This window comes from Gymnogyps californianus, chromosome 14 (assembly GCF_018139145.2).
Source record: "Gymnogyps californianus isolate 813 chromosome 14, ASM1813914v2, whole genome shotgun sequence".
Taxonomy (NCBI): domain Eukaryota; kingdom Metazoa; phylum Chordata; class Aves; order Accipitriformes; family Cathartidae; genus Gymnogyps; species Gymnogyps californianus.
In genome coordinates, this window is record NC_059484.1 from 14,058,797 (window position 1) to 14,081,139 (window position 22,343).

At 43.4% G+C, this 22,343-nt stretch overlaps 1 protein-coding gene across 4 annotated transcripts in view; it reads right to left on the bottom strand.

Annotated features, from left to right (window-relative positions):
* GRIA1 (glutamate ionotropic receptor AMPA type subunit 1) overlaps positions 1-22,343 on the bottom strand; it is a 126,698-nt gene that overhangs the window by 12,020 nt on the left and 92,335 nt on the right. For all 4 annotated transcript variants that reach the window (XM_050905117.1, XM_050905116.1, XM_050905114.1 and 1 more), the window contains 2 exons: positions 4,789-4,987; positions 3,986-4,233 (listed from right to left, as the gene is read on the bottom strand). In XM_050905117.1, coding sequence (XP_050761074.1) covers positions 3,986-4,233; positions 4,789-4,987 — 447 coding nt within the window. The remainder of the gene's footprint in view (positions 1-3,985; positions 4,234-4,788; positions 4,988-22,343) is intronic.

A 22,343-nucleotide genomic window follows, 5' to 3' on the forward strand; every position in this document is an offset into this window, starting at 1 on the left:
TTGCATGAGTCTGGATGCTGAGCAGACTCTACCATTCAGAAAGAAGACCAGTGATCTGGATTTAGGATAGCCTGCAAATCCAAACTGTGCCACAGTCTGCCTTCAGACCTGTTTACACGCACCTCACTGATTTCAGTGGTAAACATCTGAGGGAGCACCTTCACTCAGGATGTGCAGCAGTGAGTTTTATGGGCTCTGCACATGGGCACAGTTCGTTTCTGGATGCTGGGTATCAGGTGCAATGCTGGTGTAGACGTTGCATGAAAAAGAGGAAAAAAGCTAAGCACAGTGAGGCACAAATGTGAGAGGGCTTTAAAAAACATAGAAGAGATGGAGGGCTGAACCGTCCACCAACAGACCTTGAATATCAATAAAACAGATCTTGAAAAAGGCCAAGGACTTTGCAGGTCCCACCTCAGAGAATTCGTGCACATAGCACTCTGTACCACACCAAGAAATCCTAAGGGGGCTGTTTTCTTATATTGCAATTCTAAAAAAGCCTGGCTGTGAGCAAGAGCGATGTGCTGACCTCCACGAGCCTGCGATGGCTCTGCCTGTTGGGATCCCATCCGAAGCCTTCACAAGGACTGGAAGCCTACTTCAGGCCAAATCCAGCCTTCAAAAAGCAAAATCCAGGTGCAGTCAAACTTGCTACCAGTCCAAGAGAAGGCGAAGGTGTAGATTTGAAGATGGCTGAATATTTTCCCTTTTTTACTGTGACATTATTGTGGCCAGAGTCTAACTTTGGTTGCATTTAAAGCCAACGGAAACATGTGAGTGTAGCTCCAGAAAGAATTTGACACTAAGTAAATCATAATTATTTCTGTCTTCTAAAACAGAATACAGGTTAATTAGCACTCTGATATCTGAATCATCTGCAAAAGATTAGTTAACTAATGAGCCAAAATACATTGCAGCTTCTATGTGGGTACAAGGTGTTAACAAAGTATTGCAGTTTCCCTGAGCACAATGTCAGCCATATGATTTTTGGGGCCATGTGCTAAGCGTTACATGTTATCTTTCCTAGTAAGCTTCAATTCAGTTAATTGTCTCTCTCTTCAGCTCATTGGGTACACAGAACGAGCTGTACTTCATCTTGAGTGTATTTTGATGAAAGACTAAGAGGTCTGGGGTCCTGAAAGAAAGTGGGTTTTTAACAGGGAACATTTTGTGTTTATTCACAGACCCTAGGAACACCGACTTGTATTTTGGGGAACTTTAATGTCAGTATGGTTGCTCTGAAGAGCTTGTCCTCCCAGATGTCCATCTCAAAAATCTCCCTATTCCTTGAGTCCAGACTCACATGGGATTTCTTGGATTTTCTTTCCTCTGTTTTGGATAATTTGGCTTTTTGCTCTCTTTTTGATCACTTGTCCAACAGTGGAGAAGAGCTCCTGCCAGGTAAATGGTGCGGTTTTGCAGCTGCATGACTATCTCATGTCAGACAGGATCACACCTTGAACTAGCTGGTGTTGAAAGGTGTAATTTCTGCCCTCCCATCAATGCCCTTCTCAGCCATGCCTAAATGCAACTGAATTTTAACATCTGGAGGACAAAAGGTATTCAAAGCCAGATTTACCTAGGAGGAAGAAGCAAGCTCTTTTAGCAGCCCAAGAGACCTAACCGACGGCCTGAGAGGGATATTTGCAGCTGCTACAACATGTAGAATTATTTCTGGATTTTCAACCTTGTTTTCATTCATCTGTGGCAATATCCTGGCATTGTGTTCCCATGCAGAAGCAAGAAAAACAATGGTGAACTCTCATTTAGCATCTCTTTAGGATCCTTTCCTAATCAGCTATCCTAAATGCAGGAAAACCAGTCTAGCTACAAAAGGGACAGGTCACAGCAATAATCAAAATGCAACCCAGCTTCTAAAACACACCTGATCTAAGATAGGCCTGGCTCACATGTACCTCCAAACCTGCTCCGAGCTTTTACTCTGTGGATGGAAGTGAGTGAAGATGAAGCCTGAATAAGAGACAGGCTGACCGTGCTATACAGTTGCCTCATGAATGTCACCTTGCTCAGGGCAACCTCTCACGTGCAGGACCCCAAGGGGAAAACAGACACTACATGATGACTGTAGGGAACTACTAAGATTAAAACAATTAAAACAACAGGAACAAAACAAACATAATGGGACAAAAACTGACAGCAACTGTTCCAAAGAAACACCATCGGATGGAAAATCAAGCATTCCTCCTTTGCCATTAGGCCCACAAGAAATTTGTTCTACATGCAGCTGGGATGAAAAAGAGGAAACAGAAAGAAACGTTAGGAATTTTTGGAATCATGCCTAGCAGAGGGATGTTTGGAGCTGCAAAATTAAGATGATTGATGCAATTTTCTTTTTTGTTGTTTGTTTTTCTTAAAAGTATGATAAATGGCTCCTTCACATGCCAACAATTACAAGACAGGTAGGATGTTCTTGTTTGTTTGTTTTTATAATATCAAAATCAGGATACAAATTGATGTTTAAATAAATAAATAAATAAATAGAATCAGCCCTGTATCCTAATTTCCATATTTGCAAGACAGAAAACAAACACTGGAGAGAGTGCGACAGAAAACATCTCAAAGCTGTGAGAATATATCCACCTTCATTTGGAGGGCCCCAAGTCATTTCAGAGCCTGAACCACACTGGATGCAAGAATTGCCTTCTGGACCACCTGCACTGCATTCACGAGCTTCTCTAAAGATGCTGCTGATATGGGAAGTGTTGAATCTAATTTGAGCTGACTTAATAAATGTAGTAATCAAAATCCTTGGGCCTCATCCACTACCAGTTGATACATCTTCAGTTCTTTGGGCTGGCTTTGGCTCGGGAGCTGTGTGACCAGACAAATCCATCAGCAAATGCTCAGCTGGTTTCTAGTAATCCAGAGAGCATGGATTAAATATCTCTGTATTGGGTTATGTTAGCAAACAAATATAAGGCCACACATACGATTTTGGTCAAAGTATTTTGAGTAAAATATGTTCAATAAATAACTACATCAGTTGGAGCATCAATCAGATTACTTAAAGCTATGGCTTCTGAGGATTTACTAGTCCCACTAAATCATTACAACTCATATTCCTCATGATTGTAACGCGAGGAACTTGCATGGCTGCTGCTAAAAGGAACCGCACCCCTGACGTGACTCAAATCACCATCGCAGTTTGCAGACTGTGGTAATGCCGCTCTGAGCCGGTCAGGTTGCATGATGCACTTTGCAGGGGGCCAGCTCATGTCCAGAAGTACGGTTGTGTGCAGTGCCCAAGCTCTGCTACTAACTTAGATCTGAATCTGTACTTTTTAAGGGTTCTTCTTTTTAAAGGAAGGTCTCTGAAGATATTTCATATGACAGTAGGCAAAGGCATGTGACAGCTGCAGGTCTGGGCTCAGAAATGCGGGATTTGTGCCCCTTTGGACTTGCCATAAATTTGGCCCTTGCCAGGATCTGAATTGACTCAGTGAATGAAAATGCACACCTTTTGCAGGGCGTTTTCAAAACTGGCTTCCCACCTCTTCCAAATAGCACTTCATTTTAGGAAACACCCAAATGTTTTCCCCATGAGAACTCCCTCTGCAAGCATGGATCCAAGCCAGGGTAATACCATACTCTGCAAAGCTGTGCAGTTCACATGGCACAGGATGAGCGTCCCTTCTGGAAAATGCTCTGTGAAACGAATGGTTACACCACAGCAGCCCCCCTGCCATCACCTAATACAGCAGACACATTCATAGCAAGTGGATCAGCCAGGATCCAATTTCCAAATGCAGGGCTTGAATAATTAGATGCTCCCATTGCTGCTCAATAGGAGCTGGCCATTTTACTTCCCTGCATGTCACACTGAGTTTTCATATCCCTTTTCCTCCACCTCCCCCACCTCCTTGCCCCAAGCTTTCGTGATTAACATGGCAATGGAGACTGAACTGTGTGCATACGTTGATTTGCTGGGTGGTTTGACAAAAGAAAGCAAATCCAAGCTACTTACCTCAGTGCAGACCCCTTTGGCGTTGCAATGCCATAGCCTTTGGAGTCCAAGTTACCTCCCACCTTCATGGTGTCACAGGGCTTCCGCTGCTCGATGTACTCGTTCATCGTGGACTCCAAGAGGTAGGCATACTTCCCTTTCGACTTCCTCACGCGTATCATCCCCTCTTCCGTCGTCCTCACAAAAACGGAGGGTTCGGCTGACTTCATGTATGTCCACATCTTCTCAAACACTGCTATTTTGGATCGCTGCACAGGACAGCAGAAACCCAACACAAGCGTTAACAGAGGTTTGGGTGCCAGCTGAGATTTCCAGCTTGGACTGAACACACACCCACATATCGGATGGGCCAAGGAAGGCAAAAGGGGTTACGGGATGTTAAAGAGCCCCCTGCCATTTCTGCACCAGGGCCCAGATCAACCCCTGATTTCTGCCATATTATTTGTGTACGGCAAGTGATTTTGCGGATCAAACCAAGGGCAAACCGAGCTGGAAATCAGGAGATGGTTTCTTTTGGAGCTGCTCAGAGTAGCTCCTTGGTAACAAGGGGAAACACATGGATATTTCGTATTTGTGTTTACAGTCACAGAATATCACATGTACTGGAGACACTGCCAGCCTTCTGGGTGGCACAGGGAAAACTGGATTTTTGCTGTTCTAAGGACAAGCTCTGCAGGTCCTAACATGGTAAAGGGAAGCAAGAGAAAAAAACAGACCTGAACTGAGGATGAGAAAGGACGGGTCTGAAGGACTTGTCAAACAAGGGGCTAATCAAAACTTTTGCATTAAAGTTTCCTTTTTACCCTAAAAAATTCTTTAGTGGAGCCAGCTTCCAGGGTCCCATAGGCGATTTCCGTCTGCTTGGCCAAGTCCTCTGCACTCTCGATGGGAGAAACCATCCTTTCCACGGTGAGGAAGGCAGCCAGGTTAGCTGTGTAGGAGGATATGATGATCAAGGTGAAGAACCACCAGACGCCACCAACTATGCGGCCGGAGAGAGACCTGGACACAGAGAGAACAGTCAAACAGGAGGAGTGTGAAGGTCCAAAAGGTGCAGCTTGCTCTTGCAAGCCCATCATTTACCCAGGCATTTACCCAAAGTCACGTTCTCCAGCCACTTCCAGGGAAGCCAAAGGTCTGTCTCAGTTCTTAATCTACTTTTCAAGGTGTCAATGTAATTAGAGGGGGGATAAAAAAATTCACAGTGAAAAAAAATTAGTAATAAACTGGTTGAATTTGCTTTGATTTTCAATTCCTTTCAGAGTATATAATAAAATTAATAATAAGACATGGAGAAAACTACGAGGAAGGTTTAGCTGGGCAGGGCAATGCCCATCCAAACAGCAGCTCTGGCGAGGTCTGTGATGTGCCACGTACCCCCAGTGGGAAGGAGCACCAGTGTGGAGCCAGACCAGATATACAGACCAGCTGGGATCACTAGGTCAGGTCCTCCATCACCTGAAGTTTAAAACCCAAAATCTGTGTTTTTCTATAAGACATATTGAAGCTCAGAGAGGAGCTATGGCCTTAATAAATAATTTGCCTACTGACATTCTCTGTTTTGTATTCAGCAGATGGTTAGACAAGATGTTCATAATAACGCCTTAAAACCTAGGTATTTTGCACTCACTGCGATCAAATAGCCAATTATCTGTAACCATTGGATAGCTATAGAGGCAAATAAGTCAAGCAGGCATTAATTTATATTAAAATCTTTTCAAATAATTTTTAAGAGTGGAAGATAATTTGAGAGTGATGTCAGTATTCATGCATTCTGTCTAAATTATTTATATGCTCCTTCTCTAGATGCAGAGCACTACACCAGACAGAAGGTAACTTACAATGCTATTTGATAAAGCCAGACAGTCTGACTAAGGAGGACCTGCCCATTAGAAACACTGTTTATTTCTGTGTGTGGGAGTATGTCTCAGCATTGCCCTTCTGCTGACCTGAGTCACTCCATAGAAATACAGTTTATCGGATGCTAACAGAGACATCCCAGTCCAGCTAAGGGCACTGGACCAGCTCATGATAGTGCGTGCCATGCCATGTCTGGGTCTGTGTGAAACCTTGGGTCCAGCTGCTATGGTTTACTGTGGTTTAACATGACTTGACAAACAAACCTGCACACTCCGTCACTCCATTGAGGGAAAAAACACACCCTGCTAATCACCGAAATTAGAGCTGGAAAGAAACTAAATCCACATAGCCCACCAGCTGCACGACTTATCTAGGTTACACCCTTCCAGTTTGTCCAGTCTGGTTTTAAACGCTGCTGATGTGAGGGGAGCTGCTCCCGCAGACATCACGTCATCTCCCCGTTTAGATCAACCCACCCTGAAATCTCTTTAGTCAAAACTCTTTGAGATCACTTCCCAGCAGAAAGCAGGCACAGCGACTGAGCTCACACACACGCAGCATGCCGGGCAGAGTGGAAAGCATGCATTTTAATATGTGGAAATAAGACCCATCCCACCGCATGTGCTGTCAGCCCCATGCTCCTGGAGAATGATCACTGCAGCTTTCACCCATGGTAGAGAGAAACTGCAGGAAACGTGACTGCAAGGGATTACAGTGACAAAAAGGACAAGCAGTGTATTTTACAGCTGTGACTGAAAGGACTTCTACGGTTAGAGATGGGTCAGGCTTTCCTCTGCATAAGGGCCTAATTTTGGAGCAGCCTCTGCCCTCCCCTCTGATTTCTTCTTCCATAGGCTTTTCTGAAACTGGGCAGCAAAGTCCATCTCACCACAAACCCAAGCTCAGTGAATGACTTTGAAGGATCCACCTGTTAAAGTCTTTCAGGAAGGTCTATGGGACCCATCTCCAAGCTGATACTATAGCGAGTTCACAAATTATTTTCTTAATCATCCAGATCTTAAAAAACAAGAAAGGTACAACAAAGAAAATTTTTTCAGGTTTACAGCCCACTGGCATGGTTTCCAACCATAAGCTATATGCTGGTTACCCCATCCTGCAGTGTTTCATGCAAACCTCCTCCTTCGCTGGCAACTGCAGCAACATGGCTGAGCAGACCGATGGTCCCTCATCCCAGATTACTTCCTTTTTATTCTTCCCCATCACTGCCAGCCAGAGAGGGGGATCAGAGGTTTGTTGTGGGAGTGCTGGATGCTGTGGGAAAGGCAGGCAGATGGGCGCTGTTCTTCTACCCTATCTTTAACTCTCTAAGAGAGCCATACTCACCAAACAACCTCTGGAGATGAGCAGGGACCTCCAGGGATGATTCACCCCATCTGTCTCAGATTGGGAGAAGGTCCCTCTGCAGACCTCCTTCCCTTGAATTCTGAAGGAACTAGGATGACCAGGTTGGACTAAACAGCTAATTTTTAAGTAGCTAAAGTTAGGTAAGATAAATGTGACCATTGTGTTTCCCATCTGCAGAGAATACTCAGCCTGCAGGACTGTCAGCGCAAATGACTTCACCTTTTGTTTCATATTTGCAGAGGGACTGGGGAGGGAAGCAGCTATGGATTCCACTCACATGTCTTCAGATTGATAGGGAAGAGGAAAAAAAACCTGTCTCTAATTAGTCTGGATGATGTGTGCTCAGGGAAGCAAGCTCTCAGAAAAGGCACAGAGGCATGAAACAAAAGTAACCAGATAATGTCAAATACAACAATCTCTGCTGATGAAGGCCACTTTGAGCTGGCAAAATCCGTTTGCATGGCAAATAATCACATTCATCTCCAGCTGCAAATTATACAGCCTTTCCTTCCTGATGAAGCTGGGATATTTCTGTGACTTGTTTCATTCCCTTCAGCGGCAGTCAGCCGGATTCCTGCCTCTAGACCCTCAACATCCTGGTGATATCCATTACTGGCTTATCCCATGAGGGCTGCCTCCTGTCAGACGCAGATGGTTATGCTTCCCGGCTCCGCACCTGGCATTGACAGCATGAAAAAGTAACCGTGGGGTATTGAGACTGGAAGGTAACAAGGAGGGCTGGGGAAAGAGGGAGAGGGGGCTGTAGCTTCTTTCCCATGGGAGCCAGATGGGACAGGATGCATGTCTGTATCATGCACTAGTCTCATCTGGGCTGTGCCTGCTGCTGGTGCTGGTCATTTCTCCTCATGACATGACATGCTGTGAGGAGGTAAGTGCTCACTCTCATAGACTGTGGAGGAAAGGAGAGGAGATAAACAGCTTGCTATGATTGCCAGCATGGCTAAGGCTTCATGTGTATGATGTTTTGTTACAGACACTGCTAACGGGCAATGTTTCCCCTCATTGCTAGATTGACTTGGAGCTAGAAGCTGTGAATCTAAACTGCTGTAAACACACAGCAGAAAAAAACCTCGGCATACGGGCTGTACAGGACATCGTCCTTTTGCTCCGTGGTTGTGCAGCATCTAATACAAGGGAGCGCTGGCCAGTGATGAAGGCTCTTGGAGGCTAGTGCAATACAATAAAAAATGTAATAATAGTCATAATGAAACATCACACAAGCAGATGCGATCCCATGTGACATCCCCACGGCTCAATAGCAGTGAACACAGGTTAAACAGGACAAGTTGGATTTCTCTGAATAACCATATTGCCTATCTAGATTTTGAGCCAATGCCTGTTACCGCTTACCACTGCAAGTGGCTGGAAAGACAATATCCATTACGATCTTGTTCTGTTACTTCTGTAGACCGAGCAGGAGAGCAGCAGTGCTACCATCACAGGACACATTTGCAAAAGTGCCTTTGTAATTTAGGAGATAATGTCCTATTTCTAGAAGAGACTTCAATACTAGGGAGCTAAAAGCCTGGTCAAAAGCCAGTGGGACTTAGAGTTATGTTTATGCTCTAGTAAGAGCAGTCACAGAGGAGTAGACATACCTTGTACTTTTAAGTCACTTTGAGGTTTTGAAAATCTCACTCCACAGCTAGATAACAGAAAATGACCTTCCTCTTGACTAACAAATGTTCTGCAGCTTGAGCCCTAGCTCAAGTTCATTTCTCTTCACTAATGGGTAGTATGGGGTTTAAATCCTCTCGCATGGAGAATTTACATGTCCCCACACCCGTTCAAGCATAACACGAAGGCAATCAGCTCTCTGCTCTGTGGAAATGAGTTAGTGACTCAGTCCTCTGCAGAGCTAAGGTGAGATGGAGCACACTGGTTAGTACTTTAAAGATATGCTGAGGTTTGGATGTTTGGATTTGTGTATTTGACCTCTGGATTTATTCACATTCGTTATCATAGTAATACTTGCCAACAGCGGGATCTAAAAAAAATCAGAATAAAAAAAGCAAGGATAACAGTGAAAGAGGCTTTAATGAATGGCTAATTCTGGGATGCAGAAAGGGATGAAATAGCTAGATAGACTAGATTGTACATTTTTCAACCTATATTATTCCTTCTGCACCTACACCCTTCTTCCCTGCACAATCCAAATTAAGATCTCTTGGTTTCTTCTTCTAGCCCTGCCTGTGCTGGCTAAAATCACACTCCCCTGCCCCCATCCTCTCCCTGACTTGGGGTCCTGCCTGCCCCTCACAGAACAGCAGCAAGAACGGGGCGCTCCTCTCCAACATTACCCTTGCAGTAGTAAGTAGTAAATACTCTGCCTGCATTATCCACAGCGCACAATCTACTTAAAATTAGAGCTGGCTGGGAACCAGAATTTCAGTGCCGTGGAAAATTCTGAAATTGTAAATGAAACCTTAATATTCTCAACTGGCATGAAAAGATAACGGTCCAAATGTCCTCTAAAAGTAGCGTTCTGAAAACGGTCGGTTTAGGTCCGTCCAAGCTTTGCATTTTTCTATTCCTTAGTATTTAATTTCTGAAAGGCTAAAAGGTGTAATTTTAACACAGTAAACAATTTTGTTTCTGCTTTCTCATTACAAATAATTTTCTTACAGCTTTTATAATACATTAAACCCTTACCTACCACACGTATAATTTAAAAGATAATTCTGGAATGTGCTATTTTATATCTGTCTAATGGAAAAACTGCAGATGACCAAGCTGAAAATAATAATTTTGATTTTCTTACTTAGATGACTTTTTTTTTATCTTTCCTTGCAAAAGCGACTGCATTTTGCCAGTAGGAAACAGAAAAGAATTGTAAGTTCGCTTTGTTCCCATGAAGTGATTTTTTTTAATGTTCTAGCCTTAGCATTGATGGATTCTTCACAGAAAAAGAAAATCATGCAGCTATAATCTCTTATTTCTTAAAACAAAATGCAATCCTTGATCAAACAATTTGCTCTTTGATCTTATCCCTTACGGAAGGTAGGAAAAGCTGACAGGAGTTTGCCTCTGCTTTGCCATCTTATTGGAAAAGCATAATACATTTTTGCAAAAAACATTAACAAGATCATCAGAAAATATACAAAATAAACCTCATTGGAGACCTGTTCAAGCACCATCTCAGTTCTCTCACACTTCTCCCTTCCCCCTCCCCAGTTCCATTTCTATGGAGAATTACACCTATACTGATAGTGTTTTAATTACAAGCGCAAATCTGGAATTCTAAAGCCATAGTTTCTTTGGGAGGATTTCCCAGATTTGCTGTTAAATTCAATTCTAACAAAGGCTTACTTAGTCAACTGACATATTTGTCACTGAATGAATTTATGCAAAACTGTTGAAAGAAAATCTCTTACATGCTTGTTCTACTGATTGTGGGTCAAATCCACTTTTGGTCTTCTACCCACACAGATCCTCTGATCTCCGACACTACTCTGCTAATTTGATACTGACTCTAGATAATTTAATGGGTCTATCTGAAGATTGACTTCGTAGTGGATTAGTTGCAAACATTTTGCTCCAGTTTTGCTCTTATTTTAAACAAATTTTCAACATTAAACTCTGTCAATGTAAATGAGCTTTGCTTTTTCTGTGTGTAACAGACCATCTGGCATGATTGGTCTCACCATTTTATCTCCAACTCTGACATGAACCCCAGATTTGCTTGAAAAGTCTGTGAATAGTCATAGATAGAGGAACAAACTTAGCGTGGGTTTGTGGAGCTGGGAACAGCTCTAGGTGCATCCATCACGCACATGCTGCAAAGCTCTTATGCTCTTACTCTCTGCTATGCCACGGATAGTTTTGAATGAGACACCAACTGTTTGTCATGAAATTGGAGTGATTATAATCCATGTTTCTCTGTCCATGCTGTATTATTAATTTTCTTGCCATTATTAGTTTGCATTTACTTATTATTAAACTCTACCTCCTGGTACAAGAGCCTGGAGTCTTGACTGCAGTGCTAGGCTTTAACACGGAGTGTCAAGAGAGCCCATACAAACACAGATGAAAGAATGTTTTCTATTGACATTCTCATTTACCTCTCCCACCAGTACAAATTCCTTCTTCAGCTCCCCTCACAACTTTTCTACAGAGGTAACAGCTGCATATTTTGATTCCCCATGCGTAACATGAACCAGTGAGGGTAAGAAAGCTGAGGGTGCACAGGTACTGGGAGCCCCACGCTGTCTGTCTCCTGCTTTTCTTTTTCTAATTTTTGTTTCAAAAAAAAAAAAAAAAAGAAGGAAAAAATCTGAAAGCTTCTTAACTTCTGTATATGGGCTGGAGATCTGCTCTTTCTCATGTTTGCAGGCAAACCATGCCAGCTCATCCGACCCCCAAAGCCAACACGCCGGAAGGAGGCAATATGGATTGCAGAATCCCAGCAGAAGTCCTTTTAAGAAGGGGCCTTGGGGTCACTTGCTGGGTAAATATTGCAACGACTGAATGTGTTGTCTGAAAATATGCAGAATCTCCCAGATTCAATGGGAGGATGTATATCTGTGAGGCTTTAATTATAAGTCATAGTTTATTTACTGTTTCTTTCTGCCTAAGCTAATGGCATTGGACAGCAGTATACGGTCCCTCTCCTACCATTTCATCTCTTCTTTTGCAGAATATGTTGGCACGTTTTTCTTCAATTTCCCTTTAATGGGCAAAACCTTTTTCTAAAATGAGTTTTCCCGCTTAGTCAGAAATGCATCATGCCACTTGTGGTTCTCCAGTCATTGGAGCTTGGATTGCTGCAGTGCTAAGTATAAGCATGACTACATGGAGCAGCTACGTGCTGTTTTCAAGACATTTACTTAGCATTTTGACAGGCAAGAGATACCTAACGGCCTAACCAGAGGACTAGCATCCAGGAGCTCTTTTCTTTGTTCCTTGGGAAGCCCTGCCACTTTATGGGAGCCAGGGTAGCTTACTTCATCTCTCTAATTCAGTTCCCAGCTGTGGGAGAAGAGGATGAATCACATTTATGAACTTCACCCGGGTGGGTGGCCTGAAGTGTTGGTCACCAGGTGGAATTTACCTCTGAGCTGCTTCTTTGCCCACTTCCTCTTCCTGAGACACTCAATCCCAGCAGGCAGAGGCAGCATCAAATGGGCCCAGCTACGCGGAGGGTAATTTATGTACTCAATAGCAGTCGGCAGATTGTGCCCGCCTGTGGTCCTCAATGGACACAAACTGGAGCCTGCTGATGCACGACCAACACAACTCACCTGCTCAACTAATGAAGAATGGTGTTGGAAGCACTAGATGCCAAGCAAACATGGACTGGCATGGGCAACCAGCCCCCCTCAACTTCAGCTGGACCCATCTACCACCCGTGGTATAAAAACACTCCTACAGAGCAGAACTGCAGAACTGAGGTATGTCCTTCACTTGAGGGAGCCACCATCCCTGAGCAGTCAGAACTGGCTGCTGAGATGAGATGCTTATTCCTAAAGCTGCAGGATAATACACCCAACTGTTCCAGAGGGCTGCTAAAAAACATTGTAAAGAAAGAGCTAGGATAGAGGGATGAGGTGGAACCCTAAGAAAAAATAACAGTGTGGTTGAAAGGCAGAACTGATAGATCCAAAGAAATACACTGTCATCCTCTCAAGTACAGGCACAGTGTGCCTCTCCATGTTGCAAACCAGGGTAGTTTAAGAGATGAGTGTTTAGATAGAGGTTTGCTGAGAAACACGTGGTCACTTTGGGCTGCCCGGCAGCACTGGGGAAAGGCAAAGTCATCCCTCTTCTGCAGTTTTGCCAGCTTTTGCTACAAGGAAAAAAACCTGACTCTCATCGTGCCTTTGAGCAAAAATTTCACTGTAAAAAAGGCTCCTCACGTATTTTTCTCGCTTTGGTGACATTTGTTCGCTTTGCTGAGAAAAACTCACAAGGTGACAAGCATAAAATTTTGTCAGAAGCATTCGCTGGAGTGCCCCAGGAGATTCATTACTCAGGAACTTCCTCAACCTCAGGTGGCCCCAAATTTAACAGCACTCATCCTTCTTTTTAAACAACGGCCTATTGTGCTAATGTCCTTTGCTGTGTTGCTAGATTTCATATGCTCTCCCTCAGTCTCTTCTTCAAAGTCCGCTTGATGAAAAAGCTTTTTTTTCCCCAAGATTTAATATATTTTGGATTATATGCTACCAGTTCTTCATTTTTCCAAGATCCTCTTTAGCCATCTACATGTGCTCAAAATTTAGAGCTCCATTTCTGAGACTTCTGGGCAATGTTACAATAACATAGTTCAGACTTTTTCCAGGGTGCCTTGCCTTCGTTCTTTTTGCTCTGGTTTTTTGTCTGTCTTTTGTCAGATTTCCCAATCTGACGAGAGAAAGGCCTTTTCTGGGAGAAGAGTATTTTCTGCACTGGAATATTTTCACCCTGAGCAATATTCCCAAATATCCCCTTCTTTTTCTCTCTCATTTCTAATTTAAAATGTGATCCCTCACAAGACTGTACAAGTTACTTTTTCTCTATTTTCACTTTTGAACCTTTCTTTTTTCTACAAGGGCATACTGTATCCCTCGTAGAAGTGGTGAGGAATGAGTCTGGTCTCCCCAGCCAGTGTTTCTTTGGAAGAGCTTTATGTGCACAGGAGTGCCTGTCTTTTAACATTAAAACTCCCAAACTGTGAAAGGAAAACATGTTCAGTGTTTCTGCTGCCCCTATTTCACCTGCTAAGATCCATTTGGTGATTTTTTTATTTTTGAAGGCTTTGGAAGCACTGCTGAGATGAAAAGCTGCCCCCTCCCTCTGCCTCTCTGCAGCCTGAGATCTTCCTTCTTATTGAGAGCTTCAAGAAATGAGAGAGAAGAGAAAATTCCTCCTATGGGAGAGTATCCTGTGCGCTTGACTCCTGCAGCTGGGCCCTCGTGGACCCTTCTTCACATTTCACACCTATCCACAGTGTACAGGTACTTATTTTTACTGCTTTTCCCTTTCACCGTATGAGGACACACCTTCTCCTCTCTTCCCTTTCTACTCCTCTGTTCACATGTTTGCCTCCTATTACTTCTCATCAGGCTGTGTTGGGAGAATTCATTAATGTATATAAAATGCTTTGAAGTTGTCCAAAAAACAGTGATGTAACATTTTTGCACTTCTATAGGCTCTTTTATCTGAAGATCAAAGTAGTAAGTTATGATTACCATGATTGGATTATTGCTGCTTAGCCTTTGGATCTAAGGGTAAGCAGCAACTCTTCTGGGTAGGCATTAATCAGAATTACTGGATGATTTTATTAAATAGATTGAATGCCATAAAGTATGCTGCTGCTTTAAGAAAGAGGCGCGTACACGAGCTGTATGCCCTTTCCTACCTTTTGATGATACGAATCAGGTGGCCCCTAGCTGTCACTTGGCTCCTTTGATCCAAGTGAAAATGGAAGGAAGACCAAGACACCAGCATGGAGAACTCCAGAGGTGACTCCATGCTCAGCCTCCTCCAACTCCAGACCCTGCCCGAGCACAGCAAGGCTTTTGCTCCTATTTCTTAGCATGACCCACATTTTGCTTTTCCCAATTATTCAGCTTCACCAAGCCTTTCACAATGAATGACCTAGCACCTCTGTCATACTTCAATAAATTTTTCTTCATTTTGGGGTGTTACAATGGACGTTGCTCGCTGTATGTACGCATTCCTGAACTTCTTGTGAAAAGGGGGTACGGTGCTTCCCCAGTTACATGGACAAGTATGAAATCTGGGTGTGAAATTGGGATGAAATCTGGGTGTCGTGGTTTAACCCCAGCCAGCAGCTAAGCACCATGCAGCCACTCCCTCGCTCCCCCCCCGCTCCCAGTGGGATGGGGAGGAGAATCGGGGAAAAAAGGTGAAACCTGTGGGTTCAGATAAGAGCGGTTTAATAACTAAAGCAAAGTATAATACTAACAATAATAATAATAATTAAATATAATAATAATAATAATAATTGTAAAGAAAAGGAATATAACAAAAAAAAGAAGAGGAAAAAAAAGAAAAAAAGCCAGTGATGCACAATGCAATGGCTCACCACCCGCTGACCGATGCCCGAGCAGCTATCTGCCCCTCCCGGCCAACTCCTCCCTGTTTATATATTGAGCATGACGTTCTGTGGTACGGAATATCCCTTTGGGGAGTTCAGGTCAGCTGTCCTGGCCATGCTCCCTCCCAGCTCCTTGCACACCTGCTTGCTGGCAGAGCATGGGAAACTGAAAAATCCTTAATTTAGGATAAGCGCTACTTAGCAACAACTAAAACATCAGAGCGTTATCAACATTATTCTCACACTAAATCCAAAACACAGCACTGTACCAGCTACTAAGAAGAAAATTAACTCTATCCTAGCTGAAACCAGGACACTGGGACAAAAGCAGAATAGGCACAATCAATGCCAAACTCCAGGGGAATAAGAGAAGTACTCTGAGCCTCCCAGTGGAAGGCCATGAGGTTTTGGCCAGCTCTGGGGATTGAGCCAGCAAAGAGCAGCTGTGGATGCTCTGTGTGTTGTGAGCCAGAACAGTTTGAACTGAGGAGTTCAATGTTCATTCGACTGTGTATCCAGAGAGTGAGCACATGATATCTTAGTGCTGATAAAAGTGATGTACGGCATATGGAAGAGTTATTTAAGCCAGGCTTCCCTGTGAAAACACACTCAGGGCTTCCCATCTTAGCTACAGTATTTTTCTGGAGTGCCAACATTAAAGCAGTGTGTGACAGGTAGCCTTGCAGAAGACACCACTTCAGGGAGATGGAGGTCATTCAGCTCCTCACAACCCTTATTCTTTGACAAAAACACTTGGCAATTGACATAGCTATTAGGAAGACACAACCATGCGCAGTCCTGACTGCAGCTCGGAGTATGTCAGACCCCAGCTGAGCCGACTGCTTGGGGATAACAGGTCATCAAGATGGAAGAAAATGAAAAGAGAAAGTGTGTTTCTCTTACCGATTGAAAATCGGCAAGTCCGAGTATGGCGTAGTAGGCAGTTCCTGGAGCCTCAGAGGGTCTCCTGCCAGAGGCACGGAGAAGGCGATAAATCTCAGAGGCACCCCTATAAATCTTAGCGCCGCTCATGATCCTGAGCCAGTGCACAGCGTTAGAAACACAAGCAGCAAATGCCATTTCCACATCAGAGATGCGCTGACAAAACTTCCCAAGAGATTAAAAAACTGGGCAATGCACTTTCCCCCCTGCTATTTTTAACTTTGTTTTCAATCAAAAAGATGAGAAACATCTATTTAGTCTTGAAGAAAGAGATTGCAAATATATTTTTAGCTTAATAAATCTGCTTTTGGATCAAGTGTTTGCTTATTTTAAACACAGCTGGTGGAACGATTAGTAAATCTGTCAGTCAATGGGGGGACTTTCAGCAAATTTCTTGCTGTCCCCCAGCAACCTCAATGGTAAAGGCCTGAAGTCAGAGCTGTGGAAGAGCAACTAGATATGCCTGATAGGGAAACCATCCCGAGGAAGTGGCTTACAGACCAGTGGAGGAAACATTCATTACCTCTTGCAGCACTTAGAAATTTTCAGATGGCAGAGCATGGAAATTCAAAAGACTCGTTTTTCCTTTACAGATGAAATTGCATTTTCCCAACAACATTCTCTCAGTTGGTTATTTCCTTCTTCCGAGTCCTCTGTATCCTTCAGCATTTTTCCAAATGAAAAAGAGGATAGCAAGGATGACTCTTTTAAAAGAATTTCCATTTTCCCCTGGCTGCCACATTTTGGTTGCCATGGAAGTGCACTAACTCCAAAGGGGACTGTTTAGTTAGATATTGTGCAATTTGTCAAGCTGCTCCTCTGGTGAGTCACTTTCCCTGGTTAAGTGCATTTCAGAAATAAGTGTGGTCATCAGTTCCTGGTGATTTGCAAGTACTGCTGTTACCCTGTGACCTGAATTTCCTCTCCCTGGACATAATTAACTCCACCAGGTAGAGATAATTGCAAAATCATTTGATACACTTTTAAAAGGAAAGACGACTTTTCCAGAAGTTGAAATCCTAATTTTTCACTTCTATTCTTAAAGACCAACCTCAGCTCACCAGTTCAAGCAAACCGCCAAACATAAATGATCCTGAGCTTTGTCCCCGTGGACAAGCCTCCAAGCCTCCCAGATTCACCCCACGTTGGAGAAGGAGTAGGGACGCTGAACCAACCTTGCTCCCAGCCTGGCTTGGCTGCCTTGTGCCCCAGGGAAGCCCTAGCATGAGCTGCAGGTTGCATGTGCTCCCCAAGGAAACGACAAACTGCTTTTTTCCTTCATTGCAAAAATACACCCTTTGCCTCGAGATTGTGCAGTGAATCCAACTGGCAGTCAGCAACCTGGCCTGTAGGAGCGAGTACACCATCTCCCATGTCCCCAGAGAGGCTTTAGCAAGCCCTGCCAGCGAGCTCCACTCCATCACCCCCAGACCTTCCTGTGCAAACAGTGCGAGTTTAAAAAAAAAAAAGCACAAATCTTTCCTCATTGCTTGTGGGACTCCTGCCTTGGGAGAGCTGCACACCTCTCCAGTGATTCTCCAGGACAAGTTAAGTTCTGTTTAAGGTTATAATGGGTACCACAAGGACGGCACCAGAACTGTGCATCAGGCCAAAAAGACAGGCAGATGCTTGGAGTGTCAGAGAAGATGCGTACTGAAATCAAGAAGGATCGCCAAATAAACACTGAGGCTCAGCCTTCATTTCAGGAAGGAATTAAAATCCTTTTAATTGCTAAATGCAGCTGGTTCTAATTTCCCTAATCCTAAATTTTTAGCAAAATAAGTAAGTACCCTGCAAATGTAAGTTAACAAAGGATAGAACAGAAATAATTCCCTTGAAACAACCCAAATCAAACCTTTCACTAAAAAAAGAAAATTTTTGTCCTAACCAATTTCTGATTTAGATCTTGTCTAAAACCAGATAAAATCTTTCAGTACTAGGAACATCTTGATGAAATTTAAAAGTGCTGCTATTTTTCAAAATCTCTAGAGGCCAGTTTAGGGAAAAAAACCCTCAACAACTCGTGGAGCAATTTTGCTGTTATTTCCACCAGCTCTACGGCTGAAGTCTCCTGTGATTTTTTTCAATTGATCTAAAAAGAAATGTAAATAAACAGGAAAAATAGCAGAAGAAAATGTTCAGCATTAATTACAGGTACATAATAAATACCGTACTTGCTCTTCCACAGACAGACTGCTATGATTGAGTGCAACAGAAAGCCTGCAAAGGAGTGCAGTGAAATACAAGCCCGGCTGCACACTGTATAGATCAGCCAGAGTGCACTGTTTCCATGTCACTAAAAAACAAATAACGATATCCACAAGATGCCTATAAATAATAGATCGCATCTATTGACTGGATAGCAGCCAGCATTTATATCTGTCCTTCCCACCTTGGAGTGCATTCATTCATCACCTCTGCGAGCAAACCTCCCTAAGCCAGGGGGTCACTGCATGGCACGTGCCACTGCACCCTGCACTGGCTCCAGGTCTGGACTCTGCAGGCAAGTTAAGACCCATTTAACTCTTTATCCCAAGCCAGCTGAAGGGTGGATCACATCTTGCGCCATGTCTCCTTGCACACAGTAAACACCCACAGTCCTTAGGGCACACTGGTGTGGCCCAACCATTTCCCAGCAGTGGTCCCCTATGGCACCTTGCACTGAGCAGCACAGAATCTCTTCCTGCTCATGCATCCCTGCTGATGCTCTCGAAACGTCCCCTCTCAAGCCTGGCTCGCTCTCAGACGCAGGCTGTGATGAAAGCTTCATCCATCATTTCACTTCCAGTGCAGGCTGACTGGGGCATCTCCAGTTCTGTCCTCAATCATGCATTACAATGAGCAATTTCAAGCTGTGTTGTCCAGGTATTGTGACATGATACCCTATTGTGTCATGATATGACTATACATTTCCCTTCTACTCATGGTATGTTTTGATCTGAATGAAAAATATATGTGTTTTGTTTCCACAACACAGTATAAAGAGAGCCCCCATGAAGCTGGGTTTATTTTTGGAGATCTCTGTTTAATTTTCCTCTGGCAGGGCACAAAGGATGGCTCCATTTACTGGGTGATACTGTGTGATATTTATCCTCCTGTCAAACTCCAGTGCGGACAAGACTCCTATAGTCACCCAGTTGAGAGAAACTGTGTATATTCTATCTCATGGTATCTTCAAAGGAAGAATAAATGCCTTTCTGGAAGATCTATTTTAGCCAAATGTATTTCATTTTAGTCAAACATAAGTTTTCTGAGTCACAGGAAGAGTAACTGGATTAAATTTAATAGTCTCCAATATACAGGAAGTCTCTTTTGGACTCAAACCATGTGAAGCAACACATTTTGCGATAACAAAAAATAGAGGATCAAGCTAGGAAGCTGACAAGAGAAATATATGTTTTGCTCCCTGCTTTTTTATCCTTTTCACAACAATCAAATAATTTATTTTGTAGAAAATGATGGGGCAGATGAAAAATTCAGATGCCTCGTTTTGCTGCAGAGGAGGTTGGGAAGCCCAGATCTCCCCTCTGTCTCCTTCTCAAAGGCCTCGGGTCCATCCTGAGCGAGGAATGGCAGCAACATGCTGGATGTTAGCAAGGTCCCGCTCTCCACAGCTGCTCCACACTGGGGTTATTTCAAGCTCTGAAGACAATTTATCAAATTACATTTCTGAAAAATGGTACAATGTGAGTCATATTTACTTCACATTTCTCTTGCTGCAGGCTTTTGCTGTTGGCTGCGGGATATTTATTACTTCTGATGCCTGCTCTGAGAATCTCCTTTCTGGGTCTGTATTTCACATTTAATGAGTGCTTTTGCAATTTCATGACTGTTTTCTGAAGTTAAGGTGGCACTTTGCAAAGCCTAATGGTTTATAGCCTGTTTCAGACTTCACTGATTTCTGCCCGTTACTATATACATGAAACTACTCACAACTCCAAAATGTTGCTTCTCCCCCATTCTGCTGTGTATCAGCCAGTACTTTGAAAGCACAGACCTTAAGGGCAATGACAGGGACCATCTCACCTCAACCAGGACAAATTAATCCACACGGTAGTGACTGAACCACATCCAGTGGGGCCACTTGTTGGTGATGGTGCAGAAGGAGGACCACACGCTCCAGTGGGAAATGTCTAAGAGCTCGCGGCCTCCTTTGGTTGAAGCTACATACCTACAATCGAGCCATTCCATTTATGGCTTAGCAGGGATGGATTCCTTGCTCATGCTCGTGTTGCAGCATCCAAAGGCACAACACAGACTGCCACCGGCTCCAGCTGGGGGTCTCCATGACTGGTTGCTGCCTGGCCTTTGTCGCGCTCATCCAGTCTATGTCTAGACATGAAGGCTTCAGAGCTTCAAGGACACCAGTTGACCTCATGCCCAGCAGCCGCACTCCTCAGGAGAGCACATAACCCACAGCTACGCTCTGTCTTGGCCTTCTGCAGGTCATCAGACTCACAGCGTATCTTTAAAGTGCTTGGTAGGTTGTGACCAGCATACTTAAAAGCCTGATTAAAGTTCTGGCTAGTAAGACTGTCCTTAAAAAGGACGCCACTTTTCTTCAAAAGCAAATTTTTGTCTCTGTGGGGGGCCGAAGTTCCCTGGGGACTGGTCTGAGACTGAGGAATGCACATTTACAAGAGCAAGGAGTTGCTGCAAACCTCACCACCCGCTGTGCTGAGTGATGTGTCTGTGGTTTTGATCTTACATTTTTTTTATGATAAATACATAGTGGCATATGCGTTTAAAACAAGCATGCTCTGGAAGGAAAAACCAAACCTCCAGACAAATTTCCCCTACTCCTTCCCAAAACAAAACTGAAATAAACAACCCAAAACCTCTACAAAACCAAAATACACCCCTGCACTTGCTCCTTTCTGCTGGGGAGAGAATAACAGAACAGATGTATAACAGAAGCTATTTATGTTGTTTAATACATTACTGGGGAGATGCTGAGAGATTGTAGTGATAAGTTTAGAAGCAACCATATAGGAAATATATTGGAATAGAGCAGATCCCCACCTGCCCACAATGTCGTTCTACGAAGCATTCATTTCTAAGTGATGTGTCACAGAAATTCTGCACTAGGTTCGTGTGAAAAATACGTGTGAAATACGGAGCGCACTCAGAGCCTTTCTGTACAACAACATCCTACAGAAATTCTCACTCTTCTGCTTCCTCCTTGCTTTCACATTTCACAGAAATGTCCCCCTCCACTTGCAACCATCTCAAGGAGCTGTACTCACAGCACTGGGAGTTATAATAATGCCTATATTTCATTTTTCAAATTTTCTCTTCGTGCAAATATTTGTAGTCAGAAAGTGCTCTTGTGCTCCATGGGAAAAATTGTTTTCAATGAAATTGTAATTTTCATTATCAGGATGATCAAATTAACAACATTAAAATAACAATGACAGAATCATTCTCATTTCCCATTTCAAAGCAAAATAAAACAACGCTTTGAAATAGTGATTCAAAGCATGTTGTTCAGCTAGAGCAAATCTTGTTATTTGAATCAAAACCACTGATTTTTCCCTGACACTTTTTATTAAAGATGTTTCCAAATTTGCTATTCTGCAAAGCCTCAGCTTTTCACCTCTCCACGCTCCTCCTTGGAACAGAAACTAGCTATTGAAATGTCCCCAAAGGAAGACATTCTCTTTCCTAAATAAGAATAATGATGACAAGAACAACAATGGAAATGAAAATCACAATAACCTGATCCTAACGCACGGGGCTGTGTTACAAGACAGCAACGAAGTTGAAATTCCTGCTGCTGGGGAGACTTCCTGAATGCTCTGCCTGCACTCCTACTAATCAATGATCAGATGATAAAACATATTCATAAAAGCTGTCACTATCAAAATGCCCTGCAGGCTCTTATTTCCCCACTATCCCAAGCTCATTAATATTTGGACAAATTGGCATCCAATAGCCAACAAGCTGGTGCCTGGCCTCCCCCTGCCATCCCGTGGGAGCTGTGCTGAGCTGTGCAGAGTTATCTCCGCTTGCCAATGGAGTTGTGCCTCCTTCTCATCCCCTGAGCTTTGATGCCATCCCAGCATGCGGGAAATTAAATTTTGCCTATTGTGTTCACCCACAAGACATGTATCCCTGTTGAAATTTCCT